Consider the following 19,179-nt stretch of genomic DNA (forward strand, 5'->3'; position numbering starts at 1 on the left):
CAAGAATGGGAACGAATTCCACCCTCAAAGCTTCAACAATTAGTGTCCTCAGTTCCCAAACACTTATTGAGTGTTGTTAATAGGAAATGTGATGTAACACAGTGGTAAACATGCCCTTGTCCCAGCTTTTGGGACCGTGTTGCAGACACATCCATCCATCCATTAATATTTGCAAAAATCTAGTTTGTCAGTGTGAACATTAAATATCTCATCTTTGTAATTGTATTCAATGGAATACCAGTTGAAAACAATTTGCAAATCATTGCATTGCTTTTATTTACGTTTTACGCAACGTCCCAACTTAATTGGAATTGAGGTTTGTAAGATATTGGCATGAAAAACACTTAAATATACATCTTACCCTAATAGCATGATTGGCCAAGTCATGTTTAACCGACTGTCACAATATGAAGAAAAAATACCACTCTGCTTGCTAAAACTTTTGTTTTTGCTTATTGTCTGTGTCGTTAATCTGCACTCTTCTTTTTTTTTTTTTTTTTTTCTTGTTATCTAAAAACATTCAAATATGACTAATGCAACTATGGTATTAGACGAACAACGTAAAATGACCAAATGACAAGGAGTATCAAAAAAAAAAATATGCGCTGGCCACGACCTTTGCAAGCCAGAGGCTGAGCTGCACTGTACTTGTTCACCGAGTAGCGTATGGCTAGAGCAAAAGGCAGTTATACTTTGTGTTTCTCAGCTAATATGTAATAATAATCCGTTTGGAAACTTAGCACGCCTCTGTACAGTATCAAATGTTCCGTACAGAAAAATCTGAATATGAACACATGTATTACACCCCTATTTAATTGTATGCATAGTTTTTAAATCCAGAGCTGTAATACACAAAGCAGCTAAGTAGAAAATGACATCAATGAGATACTAATGACATTAACAACTACATTATGTTCTAGCGATTCTATTTTCACTGTTAGTTTTGTATTCACAGGCCCAATAGATTTTATAGGCATGCAGTTGTTGAAAGACATCAGATGGCTGTGTTCCACGCCTCAGCAGTTTGGGGGATGTCTGGTTCCTTGCTCAAGTGCACCCCCAAAGAGCTCAGAATTTAAAATTACTTGTCAGTTATAGACAAACATCTAAATATATATGAGGAGTCAACGATCAGTTGTGTTGGCATTTATTTTGGAAATATAGACAGAAATAATACAAAAAAAAAATTGACGATCATCTTTTTTATTGTATCAATTGATATGTATTACCGATAAGTATTTTTCATTAAAATAGTCATTGTAATTATGACATTGTGAGGTTAGGAATGGGATGCAATTAATTAGTTTGCACAGCAGTGCAAGAACGTCGTGAAGTGGCACATGAAGGCACGGTCAGTTACCGCCATACTTACTGTTTTTTATCATATCGTTTTATATTTATTGGCCTTGAAGTGTTTTGCATGCAAATATTTTCTGTAATTATGACTTTATTACTGAATTAGTGATACACTACGACTTGTTCCGACTTACATACTTCGGACAAAAACAAACAAAAAAAAGCTTCTAACTACCTGGGCTTCCTCCTATCGTCCCGCTGTATCCAGGTGCCGTGTTCGGCTGTGACATTACGTCACCAACAATGAGGGTAAGTTAACTTGTGTGCTTATGTTGATAATTATAGCCCACAATAACTTTTCACTTTTGCAGTTGAGCCTCCTCACGTGATTGTACATCGTATAAACCACAGGTGTCAAACTGGTGGCCCGGGGGCCAGATCCGGCCCGCAACATCATTTTGTGTGGCCCGCGAAAGCAAATCATGTGTGTCGACTTCATGTTTGTTGTGAAAATACCAAAAATTGGGGTCTTGTATAATGTTGAGATATTGCAAGCATTTTTTGTTACAATCACCTGTTTGGAATAAATGTAATAATAGTTGAACATTTTTTATTGGCTTCTGATTTGAAAACTAGTTATCCATCAATTTGTTGTGTATATGTCATTATATGAGACAATATTTTATATGGGCTCACAGTCATAATGGCCCTCCGGGGGAAGCCATAACTACAATGCGGCCCGTGGCAAAAATGAGTTTGACATCCCTGGTATAGGCTATCACCCTCTCGGTATGTTTGATTCTGCTGGACATTCAGCATGCACACAGCGTCTGAGAGCTGGCCCTTATTATTCATGTTTTGAAGCCTGATTTTATATACCTAGCGATTGGTTTTATTCATTAAAATTTGGCAGGCTTGTTAACATTACTCTTCTCTGTGGCGTGTCGGATTTACATGATATTTTTTGGGCCTGTTAGGTACCACTTTTAATTGTTGATTATGGAAAGCCATTTGCGCTTTATTCAATATCCTTTGGTATCCAGCTTAATGTCCATGTATTAGTATGGTCTTTATCCTCACTACTAAGGCGATTCAGCGCACAAGTACAGCGACAAGGGCGTACTAGTAGAACAACTGTCTTACTAGTCAAGATTTTTTCCTCTACTGCCTTCCACTACTACATTCTTGCTCACTAGTAGGACAACTGGCATACTGAGACAACTACATTACTAGTGAGGCAGTTAGTCGACAAAGAGTGTGCTAGCACATGAACCTTAAGATGAATATCAAGGATATTGAATACATTGTTTGAGCATTTATAAAACAATTTAGGGCATGAGTAGAAGGACATGCGTATGTTGCACTAGTAGAACAACTGTGTCTTACAAGTAACGTGGGAGGCAAAACTGCTAGTGGGCATCCTAGGATTTAGGCGGTCACAAGTGCATGACACGTGCCTACTAGTTGCTTACTAGTATTGTAGTGCAGCACAGCAGTTTTTTAGAACGCTTTCATTGCGTAATAGTAAGACCAAAAGCGGCACGAGTCGTGGAAAAAAACATGACTTGTAAGACACAGTCGACTAGTGCGCCTTAGTCTTTCTGTTAGTGACTTGTCGTTGTAGTATGTGGTCCTGCTAGAAATCAAGGGTATAGAATAAATGCTCAATCGGCTTCCAACAAGCCTCTTCTCTGGATGGAAGCGCTTGTAGCATTGCGATATAAAATAGTGACATCTAGTGGACAGAGTAAAAATGACTGCCCACCCAACATTCATATCTATTTAAGGCAGAGAGGACGGTGCACTTGAAGTAATGTTTATTAAACTGTCTTTTCAGACAGTGCTTTCAGCATTCTCACGTACAGACTCAAGAGAGAAAAATATATAATTGCAATAGTAACAGTTGCGATTATCGTTATAAGTAAGCACCATAGCACACAAAAAAAAATGTACACAATCTTGTGTGTAAAAAGTTTACACAAAAAGGCTGTTCTAAATGTTGGCACATAATTAGTATTTACAGTAAGATCGGTTGAATATGTTGGCAAATAAAGATGGATAGCTGGATACATCATCATCTTGAAAAGTGAGTGTTGTACACAAACGTGAAATTACAACATGACATTCAGAGTGACAAAAATCATACAAGCCTGAGAAATTAGATTTCATACAAACTTTGGTTGCTGGCAAGAAAGGCCAACAGCTCAAGCCTTGTTCAATGATGACACTATTAAAAAAAAAAAAGAATGTGGGACGTAATTTTCTTAAAAATAACCTGGATATTTTCACAAAAGTTTAGTCAAGTACAAATGTAGAAATAGATTTGCTTTCCTAAGGCAGATGTGCTTTTTCAAAATCTGAGCTGAGCATGTACTGTCATGGGTTTTTTTTTTGCATCACTAGGAGAGGTTGCACTGTAGAAACAAGTGGCATCTGTATGTGTCAACAAGAGCCTTCAGAAGTCATTTGCACCTGTCAGCATTGACCCTGCCTCTTTCACTACATCAATGCTAAATGTACACAAGTATGGCTGAGCTGCATGGACAATAAACTGTGCATTGATGCAAATCAACTGAAACATATATAAATGTGCACGTGATAAAACAATTTAGAAAAGTGCTTTCCCTGGTACCTACTATTTGTACCCATAGAGTGTATTGTTGTGACTTTTTGTTTTGTTTTGTTTTACTAGTTGGGCCAGCCCGGGAACAAAGACATCTACTTGTTTACCTACAACAACAAGTGAGACATTTCAAAAGGATCAATATTCATGCACTAACTACAAGACAATGCTTTCATCCTACACGCTAACACTAGTCATTGAAGTGCTTTTTTTCTTTTTCTTTTACCCCCCCCCGTTCAATAGTACACTTTTTTTCATATTGTGTCATTGAAACATCAGGTCACTGTTCACATTTGGAAACATTTGTCCATGTAAGATATATAATTGTTCATGACCAAGCATGAGAAGGTCTGAAAAGTATTTACTACATAATACATAATTCTTAAGTAAATGCAAAAAGCAGAGATAATTTCATTATTAATTTGTTAATACACTAGAAATGCATGGTTGTAGATGACCACAATGTCTTTTGGATTTTCTCATGCATGCCATTATGCAAGTGGATACACTGACAATTAAGAGTGTAATTATTATACTGAGAAATTAAATACAAAAGTTTTATCAACCGAAACAACAGTAATGTGTCAAATATGAAAAAGTAAATTGAAAAAGTACTGTTATGAACACACCAAATGTGAATATGGTCCAAATAAAAATGTGATCTGATTTTGGCAGCTCAAGAGAATGATGGGGTGGTAACAGATTAAAATACTACAATGAATCTTAGAAATAGTTTTGCTGAGGGACGAAACATTAACATCACTAATAACTTCCCTTTTAAACAGAGGAAGAGCATTGTACTAAATTAGAGCAGTATGTTTGCTGACTGTCTATCAGCAGTGTTTCCAAACTGCTATGTATCATGTGACTTGACGAGGTGGAAGATTTTGTTCATTCATAGGTATTCATGAGTTTCTCAACAGGCCAGTAGCCCAAAGTTTTCTTTCTAACCATGCTCACACTTACAGATGGTACTGTTGTACGTACATTTTTCCGACCCGGGTCATCCTCGCCGAGGTTACTATTGTACACACATATTGCAGGGTTCCTCTTTACTTTAAGGCCAGGCAGGTGAGTGTGGGCTTCTTCTCAGCACCTTTGGTCCAAATAGGCCGACAGAGGAAGTGCAGGAGGCAGGAAGTCCTCCTGTTTGTTCACCACTTCAGTCTGACGAGACCCATGCAGATTACTGCCTGAGAGACCAACAAATGGACAAACATGTTTTACATTTAATTGACCTTTAGGATAGGGTCCAGCACACCCGCGACCCTAGTGAGGATAAGTGGTACAGGAAATGGATGGATGGATGGATGACCTTTTCCATACTGAAAAATAGCTTTAATCTAATTGTTTATGTACCAAGGTTATTCTGTGATCATGGTGTTCCTTTGCTGATGAATAGTGTTGTATTGGCACCAAATATTCCATTTGGTTTTAAAAATTTGCAATAACAAACTTAAAATCTCCTGAGCGCATATGGGGAAATGTTTTATGGTCCAATGCAACCAAGATTGAAGTTTTTGGCCATAATTCCGAAAGGTATTGACGGTGGCGCTATCATGCTTTTCAATCATCTGGAATCAGGGCCTTCGTCGAAGGGGCGGCGATTATGAATAGTTCCAGATATCATTTAGTGTTAACACAAAACCTACAGACTTCTGCTAGAAAGCCAAAAATGTCAGGAAAGCCTACTAGAACTTTATTTAGGGGTTTAATTTGAGGCACTTTAAATGGTGTGGTGGCAAATGTGTGCTGAATCCCATTTAACACAAATCTGAATGTGATCGGTTAATTTGGAAAACAGCCACATCTCCATTTTTAAGGTATGCACACTTGTGCATGGCAACCAGATTATCTCAGTTTTTTATTTTTACTTCCTCTCACAAAAAGATGTTTGTTGGTTTTCAATTGACTTGTACAGGTCACAATTTTTTTGCAAATGATTTATCTTGGTCTCTGGCATTTGAGCAGGGGTGTAAAGAGTTTTTATATCCATTGTAGGTGGAAAGATAAAAAAGTCACACTCACTTGAAGAGACGAGGTCCATGTACTGGCAGACAGCATGGAGCAGTAGCCTTTCAAAGCTGAGCCACAAACAAGAAAATCCACATCACGGTGAATCACTTGTACAAGCAATTAACTGCAACCCTGATGTGATTTGAGCAGCACATTCTTGGAATATTGTTGCTTTGCTATAGTGCAGTATACTGTAGTTCCATTGTTCATAGGCTGCACCCGTCCCCACCTCAAGTCATCAAATACATGTGGGTATACAAAAAACAAAAAGAAAAACTACCTGGTAATTGGGTAATGTGGGATGAGAGACCCATGTTATTTAAAATAACTACTGTACCGAACCAACTTTAGAACTTAGAACTGCCCGCATTGTAGCGAAACCGTAGCTTCTTTCACCAGTGTAGCTTTATGAACGCATAAAAGTTGTTTGACTAAACACAGGTTCCAATTATAAGGTCAGTAGTGATTGGCTGATTTTCTTTCTAACAATCTTACATATACAGGTGGGTGTACAAGTAAGTACTGTATACAGTTTTTGTTATGGACAGTAGTTTCTACTAGGGGTGTCAAATTATTGTGTTAGTTGCGATTAATTAATTACAGTCATATTTAGTGCAAAATGTGTTTTAATCGCGTTAATCTACTTTTTAATCTATGCACTGTTTCCTGTACGCAAACAAGTTGTCCTGTGAGAGGTGGCTTGTATTTGTGTTGCTTTGCCTCCCTCTGCTGGTGTTTTAGGGTAATTATTTTCTTGTCAAATACAATAAAAAGTGTGAAGCAAACTTCTTTGGAATACAAGAGGAAAAGCAACAAGTTGTCTTCGATACTTATATATTGCTTTGAAATGTGTTCTCGCCGTTTTTAATGTGTTAACTTCAGCACTTTAGGACGTGAGGTTTTATTTTATTTGTATATTCTAATTACTTGGAGCTTGACAAAAGAACACAGGAATATTTCTCCTCATGGTTGAAACTAAAGTTTGTAGGCAGCACTTAAGAGTAGTCTCAAAAGCAGTGGAATGTAAATGGATAGGACTCCATCTGTTTAAGTCTGTTAAAAAAAAACAAATGACTATTAATCTACTTTTTTTGTTTTAGCTATATCAATCTTTTGATCTGCCACAAAAATAATAATTTTAAATGAAAATATCTCAAGTTGAGGGTTCTTTTCAGCAATCTTTAGGTGAGATTAAAAAAGAGATCAATTCGATCCAGTAATTAAAAATCATAATTATTTAATCGCTGAACAGGATAAGAGTGGATGGATGGATGAAAATTTGTTTGACTTTTTTCAGGGTGAAGAATGACATTGTGTGTTTGAATATGCTCGAACATAGTCAAACAAGAGTGCGCAGCTTGCACGCACGCGCGCGCGCGCACGCACACACACACACACACACACACACACACACACACACACACACAGTAAAAAAATAACATGAAAAGGATACCTGCTGGAGAGGTTAGTTGTGTAAACTGAATGAGGTTGAGTGAGAAAGAAGCTCAGAAGGTTTTCTTCAAGCACTTCCAGAGTTCCCTGTGAGCAGAAAGTAAAACAGCAGTGAGAAAAAATAGGGGAAGCAACAAAATGTCTTTGTTCTTACTAAAATACTGAACAACATGAGTTTCTTCAGAGGAATGGGCTTAATTTTGGTTATTGACTCCCATGAAAACAAATTTACAGGTCTGAAATTTCGGCTTGGTCTCATTCCCTACTCTAGCACTGTCCTCTCCTCTACAGCCATTTGTTTACTCTGATTTGCTGTTGGTGTGTACAGCATTCAGTGAGCAGCCTGCCACATGCGGTCAAAGACAATACACGTTTCACTTCCATTTCTATAGTTACAAATGCAATTGGGAAAACTACATTCTATTGCAAATCAAAAGTTGAAAAAAGGTATAGAAAAAGGAAAATTAGGTTTTTATCTGCCTTCCTTAAAGTTATTACTAAACTAAAAAGATTTGAATTGATTTTCCTTTCCTGTGAATCCCTGAACTAATATTTAGTTGGTTCACCACTTTTTCTGAGAACTGCTTTACATCTGTGTTGCATGGAGTCGATCAACACTGGCCGCTGTGAACTGGTATTTCTTTCTTCATTTCTAGGTTTCTCCTTGCATCATTTACAGAATATCCAGTGTTCCCAATGCATTTGCGTGTATGGAAACGAAAGATAATATATAAGGATTTTGAGTTTTTCAGTTTTTTTTGATAGACAGCTTTTGTTTAGCATTAGTGTAAGCGCAAAGATGGATAAGACCATGATCCCCCCCCCCAAAGAGCACACTCACCACAGGGATTTGTTTCCGTCTCAGAGTTGTTCGCAGTCTCCGGTCGATTCTCTGGAAACATTCCTGAGCTGTGAAGGCAGGATTTACTGTGGAAAAACAAACAACTAGCATTTAAATTCAGAATCTGTAAGTTCTGTCGCCCCCTACCCTGGAATTCAGAATCAAACCAAAGCCTCCATCGCTTTGATATGACAGAGGCTGTGCCTATTTCCCCGTCTCCCCACCACTCGCGATTGAATATACACCAACGTGTAATACAGCTGTTTCCAATTGCTCACTGTGATCGCAAGGCTGTCACTTGACACTTGACAGCGGGATAGTGGAGGATGTTTGTGCTGGTCGTTTACCCAGGCGTGTCAGTCTCCGATGCGCGCCCCTCCTTTAATTCCTCCTTTCCCATCTTAATCATGCTTTTCGTGTTGCGTCTCCGGACCTCAGCTCTCTGTCATCGGCAATCAAGTGTGGAGGGGAGATAAAGAAGTTGCGGCTCTGAGAAACTCTCCCCATTCTGCGTTCCTCCATGTGGTGCAACAACGTTATGACGTTCAGTTATAATCAAGTGGATAAAAGTTCTGGCTAACCACACCGCTGAGTCACAAGCAAGTTAACTTATACACACACATTAAAAAGAAATGAGATAAGGATCAATAAAAGCAATAAAAACAGAGAAGCATACCTGCCAACCTTTGAAACCAGAAAAATCTAGAAGTCCTGGTGGGGTGAAATCCCCCGACAAAAAAAATATTTTAGCTTTTAGACAGGTTAAATTGTGGCTAAAAACTTCACATTTCTGCCACAATCATAGGGCTACTTTCACCAAATACTGCAAAAATTAAAAGAGGTGATGGAAATTTTATTAGCTAACTAATAAGTATATTCATGTTGACTATTCGCATAACATCAATATTTTTACAGTGAAACAGTATTGGTTCCCTTCTCAAATTATCAGATTTCTGCATATTTTCTCCACTTTAATGTTTGAGATCATCAAACAAATGTAAATATGAGACAAATATAACCCAAGTGAATTTAAAATTGCTTTTTTAAAAATGATTTCATTTATTAAGGAAAAAAAAATATTCAAAGTTACCTGGCCCTATGTGAAAAAGTAAAAAAAAAAAAAAAAAAGTAATTCCCCCCCCCCCCCCACACACACACACACACAAAGTGCGTGTCGCGAAAACCATGTTTTGTATGTGTTTACCGGGACTTGTCTCCATGTTAACCATCCACAGACAGCCCGTTACTGGGTCACTCAGTTCACTACTGCAAGTGCATGAGGAGTTTGCAGTATGTTTTTAAGTACACGGCTAAAAGAGTGTACAGAGAAAGTCTTCCATTCACAGAAGAATAGACTGAAAATTTGCATTAATTCTCCCTCTAACCAGCACAAGACCAATGTGCTTAATATGCCAGGAGACTATAACTGTGAAGAAGTTTTAAATTTGAAACGGGATTATGAGACAAAGCATGAGAATTTTAAAAAGACCATGTAATTCAAGAGGTAATAACAAAAATAAATGTACTGAAAATGGCATTTCATGCTGCAAGCAGGATTCTTGTCACATCTATGACATCACAACAAGAAACTGAAGCAACAAAAGGAACTTCGAACATGAATTACCATTCCTCTGGTCTTTAAGGAGACAACCGACACATTTTTTCTTGGCCACCTCTTGCTCGAGCAGAGATAAAAGTCTCTCCTGTTCTTCTCCAGAGCAATTCATGAAGTCGCTCCATGGCTGAGCGAACAAGAAGAGGAGAATATCAGTGGGTTTATATATTTGACATGAATTTTCCTTCGATTGGATCAGATCACTTCAAGTCCATTAGACACAATACATCCATCCATCCATCCATCCATTTTCTGAGCCGCTTATCCCCACTAGGGTCGCAGGCGTGCTGGAGCCTATCCCAGCTGTCATCGGGCAGGAGGCGGGGTACACCCTGAACTGGTTGCCAGCCAATCGCAGGGCACATACAAACAGACAAGCATTCGCACTCACATGCACACCTACGGGCAATTTAGAGTCTCCAATTTATGCATGTTTCTGGGATGTGGGAGGAAACCGGAGTGCCCGGAGAAAACCCACGCAGGCACGGGGAGAACATGCAAACTCCACACAGTCGGGGCCGGGGATTGAACCCGGGTCCTCAGAACTGTGAGGCTGACGCTCTAACCAGTCGTCCACCGTGCCGCCAGACACAACACAACAGTTAGTCAAGTAAACTGGAATTGAGAAGGAAACAGATGACAATACTGTGTTGGAGAGTGAATTGGACTCCTCACAGTTTAATGACGAAATGAGCATATGTATGTTTGTGCACCTACCTCAATGTAATTGTCATTGGTCCAAGCTTCCGTGAAGATAGACGGGATTGCCGGACTACTGCAAACTTCCAGTTCATCTTTGGGACACTCGTCGTCCCTCTCAAGAAGATTGGCAAGATAGCGTGCTGTTTTGTGAGATGGACAGATATGAAATATAGAAAATAATTACCGATCGTTTGCTATCAACCAAACTTCAATTTAATATATGATACTCAGGCATTGACATTTATAAAAAAAAAAAATTAACATTATGGGCTCTATGCTTGCCATTTTTGACCACCTATCCACCAGCTTTCTTTTTAGGGGACCATATCAGTATTTTATTTTCCTATATTTTAGGGCATTTTAAAAGGTACCCTGCCATCAAAAGCCATTTTTTTCCTACTGTTTTATGCAAAACATAGGTAAAAATTAGTCTATGACTTGGTTTAAGTTTGACATCTATGCAGTCTGTTGATTAAATGCAATGCAAGACGATAAATGGCATAAGGCTTGCAAAACACCCGGATCAGATTTCCGTTTATTTGTGACCTAAAAAGTTAATTAATTATTCAAGTCCTTTCATGATTGCTACACGCCCACTCATCTCAGGAAAAATGGCTGAGGAACAACTCAGCTGTCAATGTGCAAAGCTTTACATCACCTGCCAAACTCAAGTCGAGTTGAGGAATAAATGGCTTTAATTTATTTTTGGACAAATTCCTCGGAAACAAATTTGGAACCAGAATTGTGCTATGTTTGGAACCATTTCATGGAGAATGACTTCGTATATAAGCTTTCACACACTGCTAGAAGTGCATTTCCGGGTCTGGAGCGAGGGAGCCAGTTGGGCAGCCACCGCGCCATCAAGCCATGCAAACACAGTAAATAAAAGCACACGTGGTGGTTTAGAACAATATTTGACTATATGTTGTTGAATGTAGGGATGGATACCGAAATCAGTACTTTTTTGGGTATCTCGGTTCACGTAAAATCAATCAGTACCATGTTTCGGTACCCAAGCGCTCCCACTGTGACTGTGCGGGCAGCTGGAGTGGACGAGTTGGCAAATTTCCATGGCTGCAGGGTGGCAGCAAACTGGTCCAAGCAGGGAGTGCTTCGTGTGGCACAGCAGAAGGCTGTCCAGCCACAGAGAGCGAAAGGGAGACACACAAGAGTCCCACAAAGCTGAGCCCCGTACAGGAAGTCCTCGAGTTACGACGTACTCAGCCTACGACGTTTCGACTTTACGACGCCGGTGCCTCGTCCGCCATTTTGTCCCCAGCACCATAGTGTTTCTGCTTAGCTAGTGCGTAGTGCTTGTCTGTGTTTGTGCGCTGGGAGTATCTTTGCCTTTGTCACCCTCCTTTTTTCAGACTCTCAGCAGTAATGGTAAGAACAGCATCTTATTTTTTTATTTTAATGTAGTTGAGATTCTTTATACGAAATGTTAACCTTTCCTGCTACGATCACCTGACCGTGGTCGGCAGATGCAGGGGAGACGCCTTCTCCAGGGCCGAGGTTGTCCTCCTCGGGATTAACTCCCTTCTCTCGTTGCACATCTGAACTGGGTGGCGGCAACAATAAAGGCACAAAGCACCAATTTGCTGCTTTAATGGCTTTATTAGCTCCTCTGCACATTCAACGTCAACGGGTCTTCCGCGAATCGCTACTCTTCCCCGGTCGCCGTCACTACATTGCCACTGTACACACTCTCACCTGCACGTACTCCTTCCTCCTTCACAGTCCCATCTCACTTACACATCGACGCACACGGCCACACACACTTAGCTTGCTGTCACAATCACGTGGGACAATACCCGTAACGGAAGTATTTCGACATAAATTTCGACTTTATCGGTGAAATCCGATTTACGCGGAAATTCGGGTTACGTCGCCAGCTTAGGAACGGAACTCATTCGTAAATCGAGGACTTGTAGTAACAAGTGAAATATTACATTACATCAGAGCGCATGGTGGATAAAAGGTTCATAAAAGGCATGTGAGCGGATGTTCTCTCAAGTTGGAGAACTTGCATGAAGACAAATGGAATCACCTGATTGCCAAGACATTAGAAAAACTCTTTTTGAAAAAACAAATATATAAATAAATGTAGAAACCTGCAGATGACTATAGATGTGATTTATTGCTCTCAAATTTGTCGTGGAACTGTGTAAGGCTTGAGGAAATAGAATAATTATATTCTAATTTAGTAAAATGTAGCTGTATATAATCAAACACCCTACCTCAAAGACTGTCTGCAGCCAGGTTGGCATTCCCAACGAGAATCAGTTCGCAATTAAAGGTTTTAAAAATATTTTAAATTTAGTTTAAGATATAAAAAAAGACATTAACTTGAAAGCTTGGAATACCAGCACTTTTTAGATCCAGTAGATGTCAGTATTGCGCAACATCAGCCCCTTTTGCTTAAGCTACCCTGAAGTAATAAGTGTGATGGAAACAAAAACCACATGGGCCACAGGAACCTTTTGCTACATGGAACTCCTGCCACCAGGAACTCAAAGTTCCTGTGGTGGTTGGTGGAAAAGCCCCTATAGTTTAAGTTATAACCTGCGATTTCTGGCACCCCCTAATGCTGGAATGCAGCATTACAACAAAGCCTTCATCGCTTCGCTATGATGCAGGCTAAATGCTTGCCCAGCTTCCTCCTCCTCCTTCCAACCCCGCATGCTTTCTCCTTTCTACATGGCTCAATCGACCTGCGCGCTGTCAATATATGGACCTGCCCGGTCGTGGGTAAAACACTTAATTTCTGCCACGTCATTTTAGGGAGCCACTAAGTGATCCAGCGAGGGAATGTATAGGCCAGTCACTAAATATATTGAAATATTGAAAAATATAGCAAGATGTGTCAGAAGGTGATCAGCTTTCTGTCATCGACTCTTGTAGTGGCTTGGGTGAAAATTACTTTTTTTTTTTTTTTTTCACAGAAAATAGTGGATTATAGGTAACTACTGGCTTACTACACTCAACTGAGCAAACAAATGTGTATTTTTTTTTTTTTTTATTCAAATTTAAGAAGTGGAAGGCTCGCCCTGCTAAGATGTAGCAAGATAAAAAGGTGATACGGAGCATATAGAAACACTTCATTTTTTAAGGTTGTTTTACAACCTGTGCATTGTACAAACAAACTGAAATTTGAAGGGGTTAATTAACATTTAAAATGACAATACATTTTAAAGGATATTTATGCTAAGGACAAGAACTGATGATGATGGTTAAAAAACGTATGCAGTACAAGAAACAAAAAATTTTGAAAATCTTGAAAATCTGTACATGGACAAAATAGCCAGCCACGAACAAGCCCGAAGAGTAGCAAAATTGAACAAGGACAGAAGGTAAAGTCATTATTTGTCTATTGTTACTTTGCCATGGAGGTACTGTTTTCATTGCTGTTTATTGTATATATTTTTTTGGTCTGCACACTACTAAGTGAAAGTCTCGTTGGATTCGACTTGTTATCATCACTTGTGTGATGATGACAATAAGGAGCTTACTGTTCTCCAGTCGGCGCAGGCTCTTCTTGCCTTTGGCTCGTGGCGTGAGGTCAGAGTTGCGGATGGCTTGGTTGATATAGAACTGCTTCTTTTTGCTGGGACACGCTCGCTTGGCTGGAGAGTTGGGTAGGGAGGTGCATTTACGCTCCTCGATCAGGCTTCCAACACAATGAATCCATCTATTAGTATCAAAACATTGACCTCATTCTGCATTTATTAGAATCGGAATCAGAACCCTCTTTATTTCCCAAGTATGTCAAAAACACACAAGGAATTTGTCTCCGGTAGTTAAAAGGTGCAGTCTCCAGACTGCACCTTTAAACTGGACGAACGAGTGAAAGCAACAGAGTTATGGGAACTTCCACAACAGAGGCTTCTGAGGAAGAACGGCCTGCCACAGGAGAATGCAGCCCAAAGCGGGTACTAAACTGCATCTAAGGCTAAATACTGGCACGAGACCGATAGCAGTTCTACGGAGCAGTCATCGAATCAATCCTGTGTTCATCTATCAGTCTGGTTTGGTGCTCCCACAAAAAGGGGCAAACTCCGAATGCAACAGACAATCAGGACTACCGGAAAAATCGTCCGTACCCCCCTACCAACCCTTGAGGACTTGCACGCTGCCAGAACTAAGAGCAAGCAAAATCATCTTGGACTCTCCACATCCTGGTCACCACCTCTTCCAGCTCCTCACGTAACCATCAGATATTCCAACAGCTTCTTCCCTCTTGCCATTAAATTGCTACAGGCTATGTGACTCTCCGTAGTGTGTTTTTACGTCTCAAAAGTATATCTATTTTTTCATTATTTTTTTGGTCAAAATGGCTGTCTAGAGCGGCTCCAACTACCAGAGACGCATTCTTTGTGTGTTTTGACATAGCCTGCAAATAAAGAGGATTCTGAGTCACGGGTGTGCTGGAGCCTATCCCAGCTATCTTTGGGCGAGAGGCCGGGTACACCCTGAACATATAAACAACCATTCGCACACACCTATTCACGCCTACAGGCAATTTAGAGTCTTCAATTAACCTACCATGGATGTTTTGGGGATGTGGGAGGAAACCCACGCAGGCACGGGGAAAACATGCAAACTCCACACAGGCGAGGCCGGATTTGAATCCGGGTACTCACAACTGTGAGGCAGGTGTGCTAACCAATAGTCCTCCGTGCCGCTCCTGGAGAATACACTTGTCTATTACTGTGGTTCCGCTGCATGCACTGCATCATACTGAGAGCTGTGGCTAATTGTTGGTTACATTGTCATCAAAACTAAGCATTACTATGTTTCTTAACGCAGATTAATATCATTTGTTGATCTCTTATATTGGATCGCATTTGGTTGTGCAAGTGTACCCAAAGAAATGTTCAGTGAATGTAGGTCAGTAGGTAGTACTGCAGTGGCTGATGTAATGTTTACCCTTTTCTTTACTTTAGGTTGCAGAATGTTACAGCTCACATGTAAAACGAATAAGGGTTGAATAAAGCGTAAGAACAAGTAAATTACAACGAAATTCGGAGCGTAAATTTGGTAGATAAATAAAATCTCTTCAACACGATAACCAAGACACCCATAAAAATAAGTGTTAACAATGACACGGGAAATCAAATCTTAACAAAAAATCGCAACTGTAATTTTGACAGTTCAATTTAGCGAACAGAGCAAGCGAAATGTCGGTGCAGCTAGTGTGTGTACAGTCGCGAACGGGTGCAAATATGCCCATTAAATGGACATTAGCGCAGTGGCTAATGATCGGGACGCGTCATTTACTCACATATAATCCTGCTCTTCATTGTGTTTTGTCAAAACGACCATCTTATTCCGAAGGACTAAACTGAGGTATCTAAACAAAGCTTTTCAAATATATATGACTAAATTCTGTGTCCAAAACAAAAGGTTAAACGGTGGCTAGAGTGAAGCTGAGGTTTTATGTTAGCAGTGGCTACAAGGAAGAAAAACAGCTGTCCCGCAGCGTTATTAGAAAATCCCACTCGTGTTGTAGGCCGGACTGCAATGTGATTGGCTGCAGACACGCGCCACTGCACTGAGATTGGGCCCTGCGTCGAAGTAGGGCGTGCTCTGGACGTGGAATGTGATTTGTGCGGCGGCGTTATGAATCCCACGAAAAACGCAACCAAACACCAAGCCTTGCCCACATTTGTTTTTATTTTGCCCTAGCAGTGGCCGCCATCTTGAACCAGGAGTCCCGCCCCGCTGCTCACCTGCCTTGCCTCAGCCCATTAATCCATAAAGTTTAGACATCGGTAATTTTTTATATTGCAGTGCACATACCAAAATCCACCATGCCAACAGGTTTAATTTCAACTTTACTCTCACTTATCCACCTTTAATATACATACATGCGTCAGGTAAAAGACGGGCATACAAAGTAATCTCATTCTTTACAGTAGTGGCAATCACAACCGGGCATACAAAGTACATGTAATCTCATCCTTTACAGTAGTGGCAATATGTGTCAGGTAAAAGCCGGACATACAAAGTACATGTAATCTCATCCTGTACAGTAGTGGCAATCACAAACCCAAACATTCGGTTTCAAATGTAACAGCTGAGAATTACATTCAGTAGTAAAGATTTTCATACATCAAGATATTTGAGCAACAAGGTTAGGTTCATTTGGACCCATTTATGTCTATTGGTGTCAGTTATGGCTTTGAAATACCATCAAATCACATCAACCTCCAGTATAACATCAACGGCCAGTCACTGCTTTGGACAGTCAAGTCAGGTAAAATTCATAGTATTTGTCACTAACACTAAGCATGACCTTTAATACTCCTTGGTGTTGCTGCAGAACCCCCCCCCCCCCCCCCCCTCCCCCCCAAATTTGCAATAATGTTGTGCCACATGGATATAGTGGGGGACTCTAGTTAACACAAATATCAGCACACAAACAGTTGAACAAGATAAATGTCTGAAACGATCTCCAAAAAAACCTCGTCATTTCCAAATGCAAAATAAAGTTGAGATGCAAAGAGGAACAATTATTTTGGTTCTTCACTCAATATTTTAGGATGCATCAAATCTTCCTTTTTTTTTTTTTTTTTTTAAACCTCTCCTGTTCAGCTGCATGGTCATGCAGAATGGTGGATGGTGGATCTGTATAGCTTTTGGGCTGGAACAGTTTTGTTTGAAACACTCCCTCTGCTTATCTTTTAATTATTCTGTTTATTGAAAATGCAGCTGGATAAAGGGTTTTAGGGATACAGACGGACAGTGGACAATCATCTCTGCGGCCTGACAACCAAAGGGGGTTGGAGGGGTCCCCAGGAGTCAAGAGAAATGTGAAGACACACCACCCACCCTATTACTATGGTTATCAGGTGCTGATTGGCAAGCATTATTTCTGTTCCATGATCGTGTGTGGTGGGGTGTTAATTTTCAAATCTTCATTTGAAATCACAAGAGCAAAGAGGAGGCTTTTGAACCTGAGTGAAGAGACAAAGCTGAAGAGTGTGTGAACAAGGCACCAAACAATTTATGTCTTACTTGAACCTTTTCACTAACGATTTGTGGATATAGGACATCAGCGACCTTTCCAGGCTGAAAATAGGTTAAGGTCCAGATAGAAGTCAACCAGCATGTTTATCCTTACTACTTTGTCACACTGGCGTGTCATCTGTGCTGGTGTCAACCATAAAGAGAGAAGAAGGATCTTTGCTGTTCTGGTTTGATTGATGCACCTCTCCCGTGGTGCCACCATGACCACTGAAGCTGCTGCCGTTCCTGCTTTTTCGACCTCCCTTGCTCCTTTTGCCAGAAGAGGAGGTCCTTTGCTGCTGTGGGACGGGTGCCTTGTGCGAGATGCCTGCAGGGTTAATCTGAATGGGTTGGGCAGTCAGGTTGGACTGAACAGTCCCATTACTGACGATCATGTCTAAGGGCTGTTCATTACCAGTCTGCCCCTTAGCACAGTTGACATTATCATCATCATCAGTCTGGTCCTTAGCAAAGTTGACAAAGACCTAGGCAATGGAGAATATGTTTGTTGTGGTTCATTTAAATTTCAGAGGAAGGGTTCAAGTATCAAGTGAAGGAGCTTCAAAAACATTCAACAACATGAATTTTAAGGATACACTTCATCTAGATCAGCGATACCCAACCAGGGGGCCTTCAGGTGTGACGTGGGAAATTTCACTTAATGCAGCACCCCCCCCCCCCCCCCCTCCCACTCACCCAAATTATCTTTCTTTTGCACATACACTTTTAACTGGAAGCTAATGACGGTTTTACAAGAGCAGCTAAATCCTCGTCCTCCAAAACTATCATCCTCCAAAACTATCACTTTTCAGGAAACCCCCAAAAAACAAAACACAAAAAACAATGTATGTTGAGCCATTAACATTGCATCATCAGAGAGAGCAAGCCATTTTCAAAACTTAGATGGAATTGACCAAACTTGGACATAGGTGGTTTTGGCCCGACACCATCGATATATCATCATTGGTCACCTAATCGCAAAAATAATCGGTGACTATTCGACTATCCAAATAATCGTTTGTGGCAGCCCTACTAGTGCTGCTATTTTGTTGAAGCTGGATATGCGTTCTGACCACTGTTTACTTTAATCGCATGCAATGACGAATGGCCATGTTTTGAGAATCACGCTCATGCTACAAATAATGTATATTTGTTGATCTGTCTATGCAAGTGACGTATAGAGTAACAGGCCAAATAAGTAAGATGGCAGGAAGGACAAAAATAAACAATGTGCATATCCATTTTTGTGACTATTTTGTCTGGTGGTCTGCCATGAGGTTTTTTATAATACAAAATATGTGCCTTGACTAAAGTTTGAGAAACACTGTTCCAGAGCACCTCAGAATATTTAACAAAGGTGACAGTTGACTCATTGCTCACAGTGGCAGGATGTAATAATCTCAGTGACCATTACATTTCTCAATTCAGTTCAAAAACTTTTTCCAAAATTTAGCCAACGCAAAGATGATGATATTACTCATGTATTGACTGAAAAGTATGTTTATTATTGTTGTTGTATGTAGTGGTGCTGAACTGCTCTGCGTCAGACTGAGTCATGTGTCCAGCATGTAGCGAAATATTAGAGAAAGGCCTGTCGCTCTGGGTGTTAAAAAAAAACCTCAT

At 40.2% G+C, this 19,179-nt stretch overlaps 2 protein-coding genes across 6 annotated transcripts in view; both read right to left on the reverse strand.

Moving 5' to 3' along the window:
- Positions 1-3,096: 3,096 nt before the first annotated feature.
- On the reverse strand, positions 3,097-16,046 carry r3hdm4 (R3H domain containing 4). The gene is made up of 8 exons (XM_061684419.1): positions 15,830-16,046; positions 14,058-14,215; positions 10,561-10,685; positions 9,853-9,970; positions 8,229-8,314; positions 7,389-7,474; positions 5,948-6,003; positions 3,097-5,112 (listed from the first exon to the last, which is right to left on the reverse strand). The coding sequence occupies exons 1-8, from the start codon at positions 15,868-15,870 to the stop codon at positions 5,009-5,011; spliced, it is 774 nt and encodes a 257-aa protein (XP_061540403.1). The 5' UTR covers positions 15,871-16,046; the 3' UTR covers positions 3,097-5,008.
- A 1,056-nt stretch (positions 16,047-17,102) lies between these two features.
- Positions 17,103-19,179, reverse strand: part of abca7 (ATP-binding cassette, sub-family A (ABC1), member 7) — a 39,365-nt gene continuing 37,288 nt past the window's right edge. For all 5 annotated transcript variants that reach the window (XM_061682822.1, XM_061682825.1, XM_061682823.1 and 2 more), the window contains one exon: positions 17,103-18,041. In XM_061682822.1, the coding sequence (XP_061538806.1) occupies positions 17,679-18,041 (363 nt within the window). In that variant the 3' untranslated portion in view covers positions 17,103-17,678. The remainder of the gene's footprint in view (positions 18,042-19,179) is intronic.

Source organism: Phycodurus eques, chromosome 8 (assembly GCF_024500275.1).
Source record: "Phycodurus eques isolate BA_2022a chromosome 8, UOR_Pequ_1.1, whole genome shotgun sequence".
Taxonomy (NCBI): domain Eukaryota; kingdom Metazoa; phylum Chordata; class Actinopteri; order Syngnathiformes; family Syngnathidae; genus Phycodurus; species Phycodurus eques.

Bases quoted from the DNA above. Each gene is read 5' to 3' on its own strand.
- r3hdm4 (XM_061684419.1), bottom strand. From the start codon at position 15,870: ATGGTCGTTTTGACAAAACACAATGAAGAGCAGGATTATAT. The intron at 7,475-8,228 runs GTGAGTGTGCTC...TTCTGCTCACAG, and splicing joins GACGGAAACAAATCCCTGTG to GGAACTCTGGAAGTGCTTGA. The intron at 5,113-5,947 runs GTGAGTGTGACT...TTGGTCTCTCAG, and splicing joins CATGGACCTCGTCTCTTCAA to GCAGTAATCTGCATGGGTCT.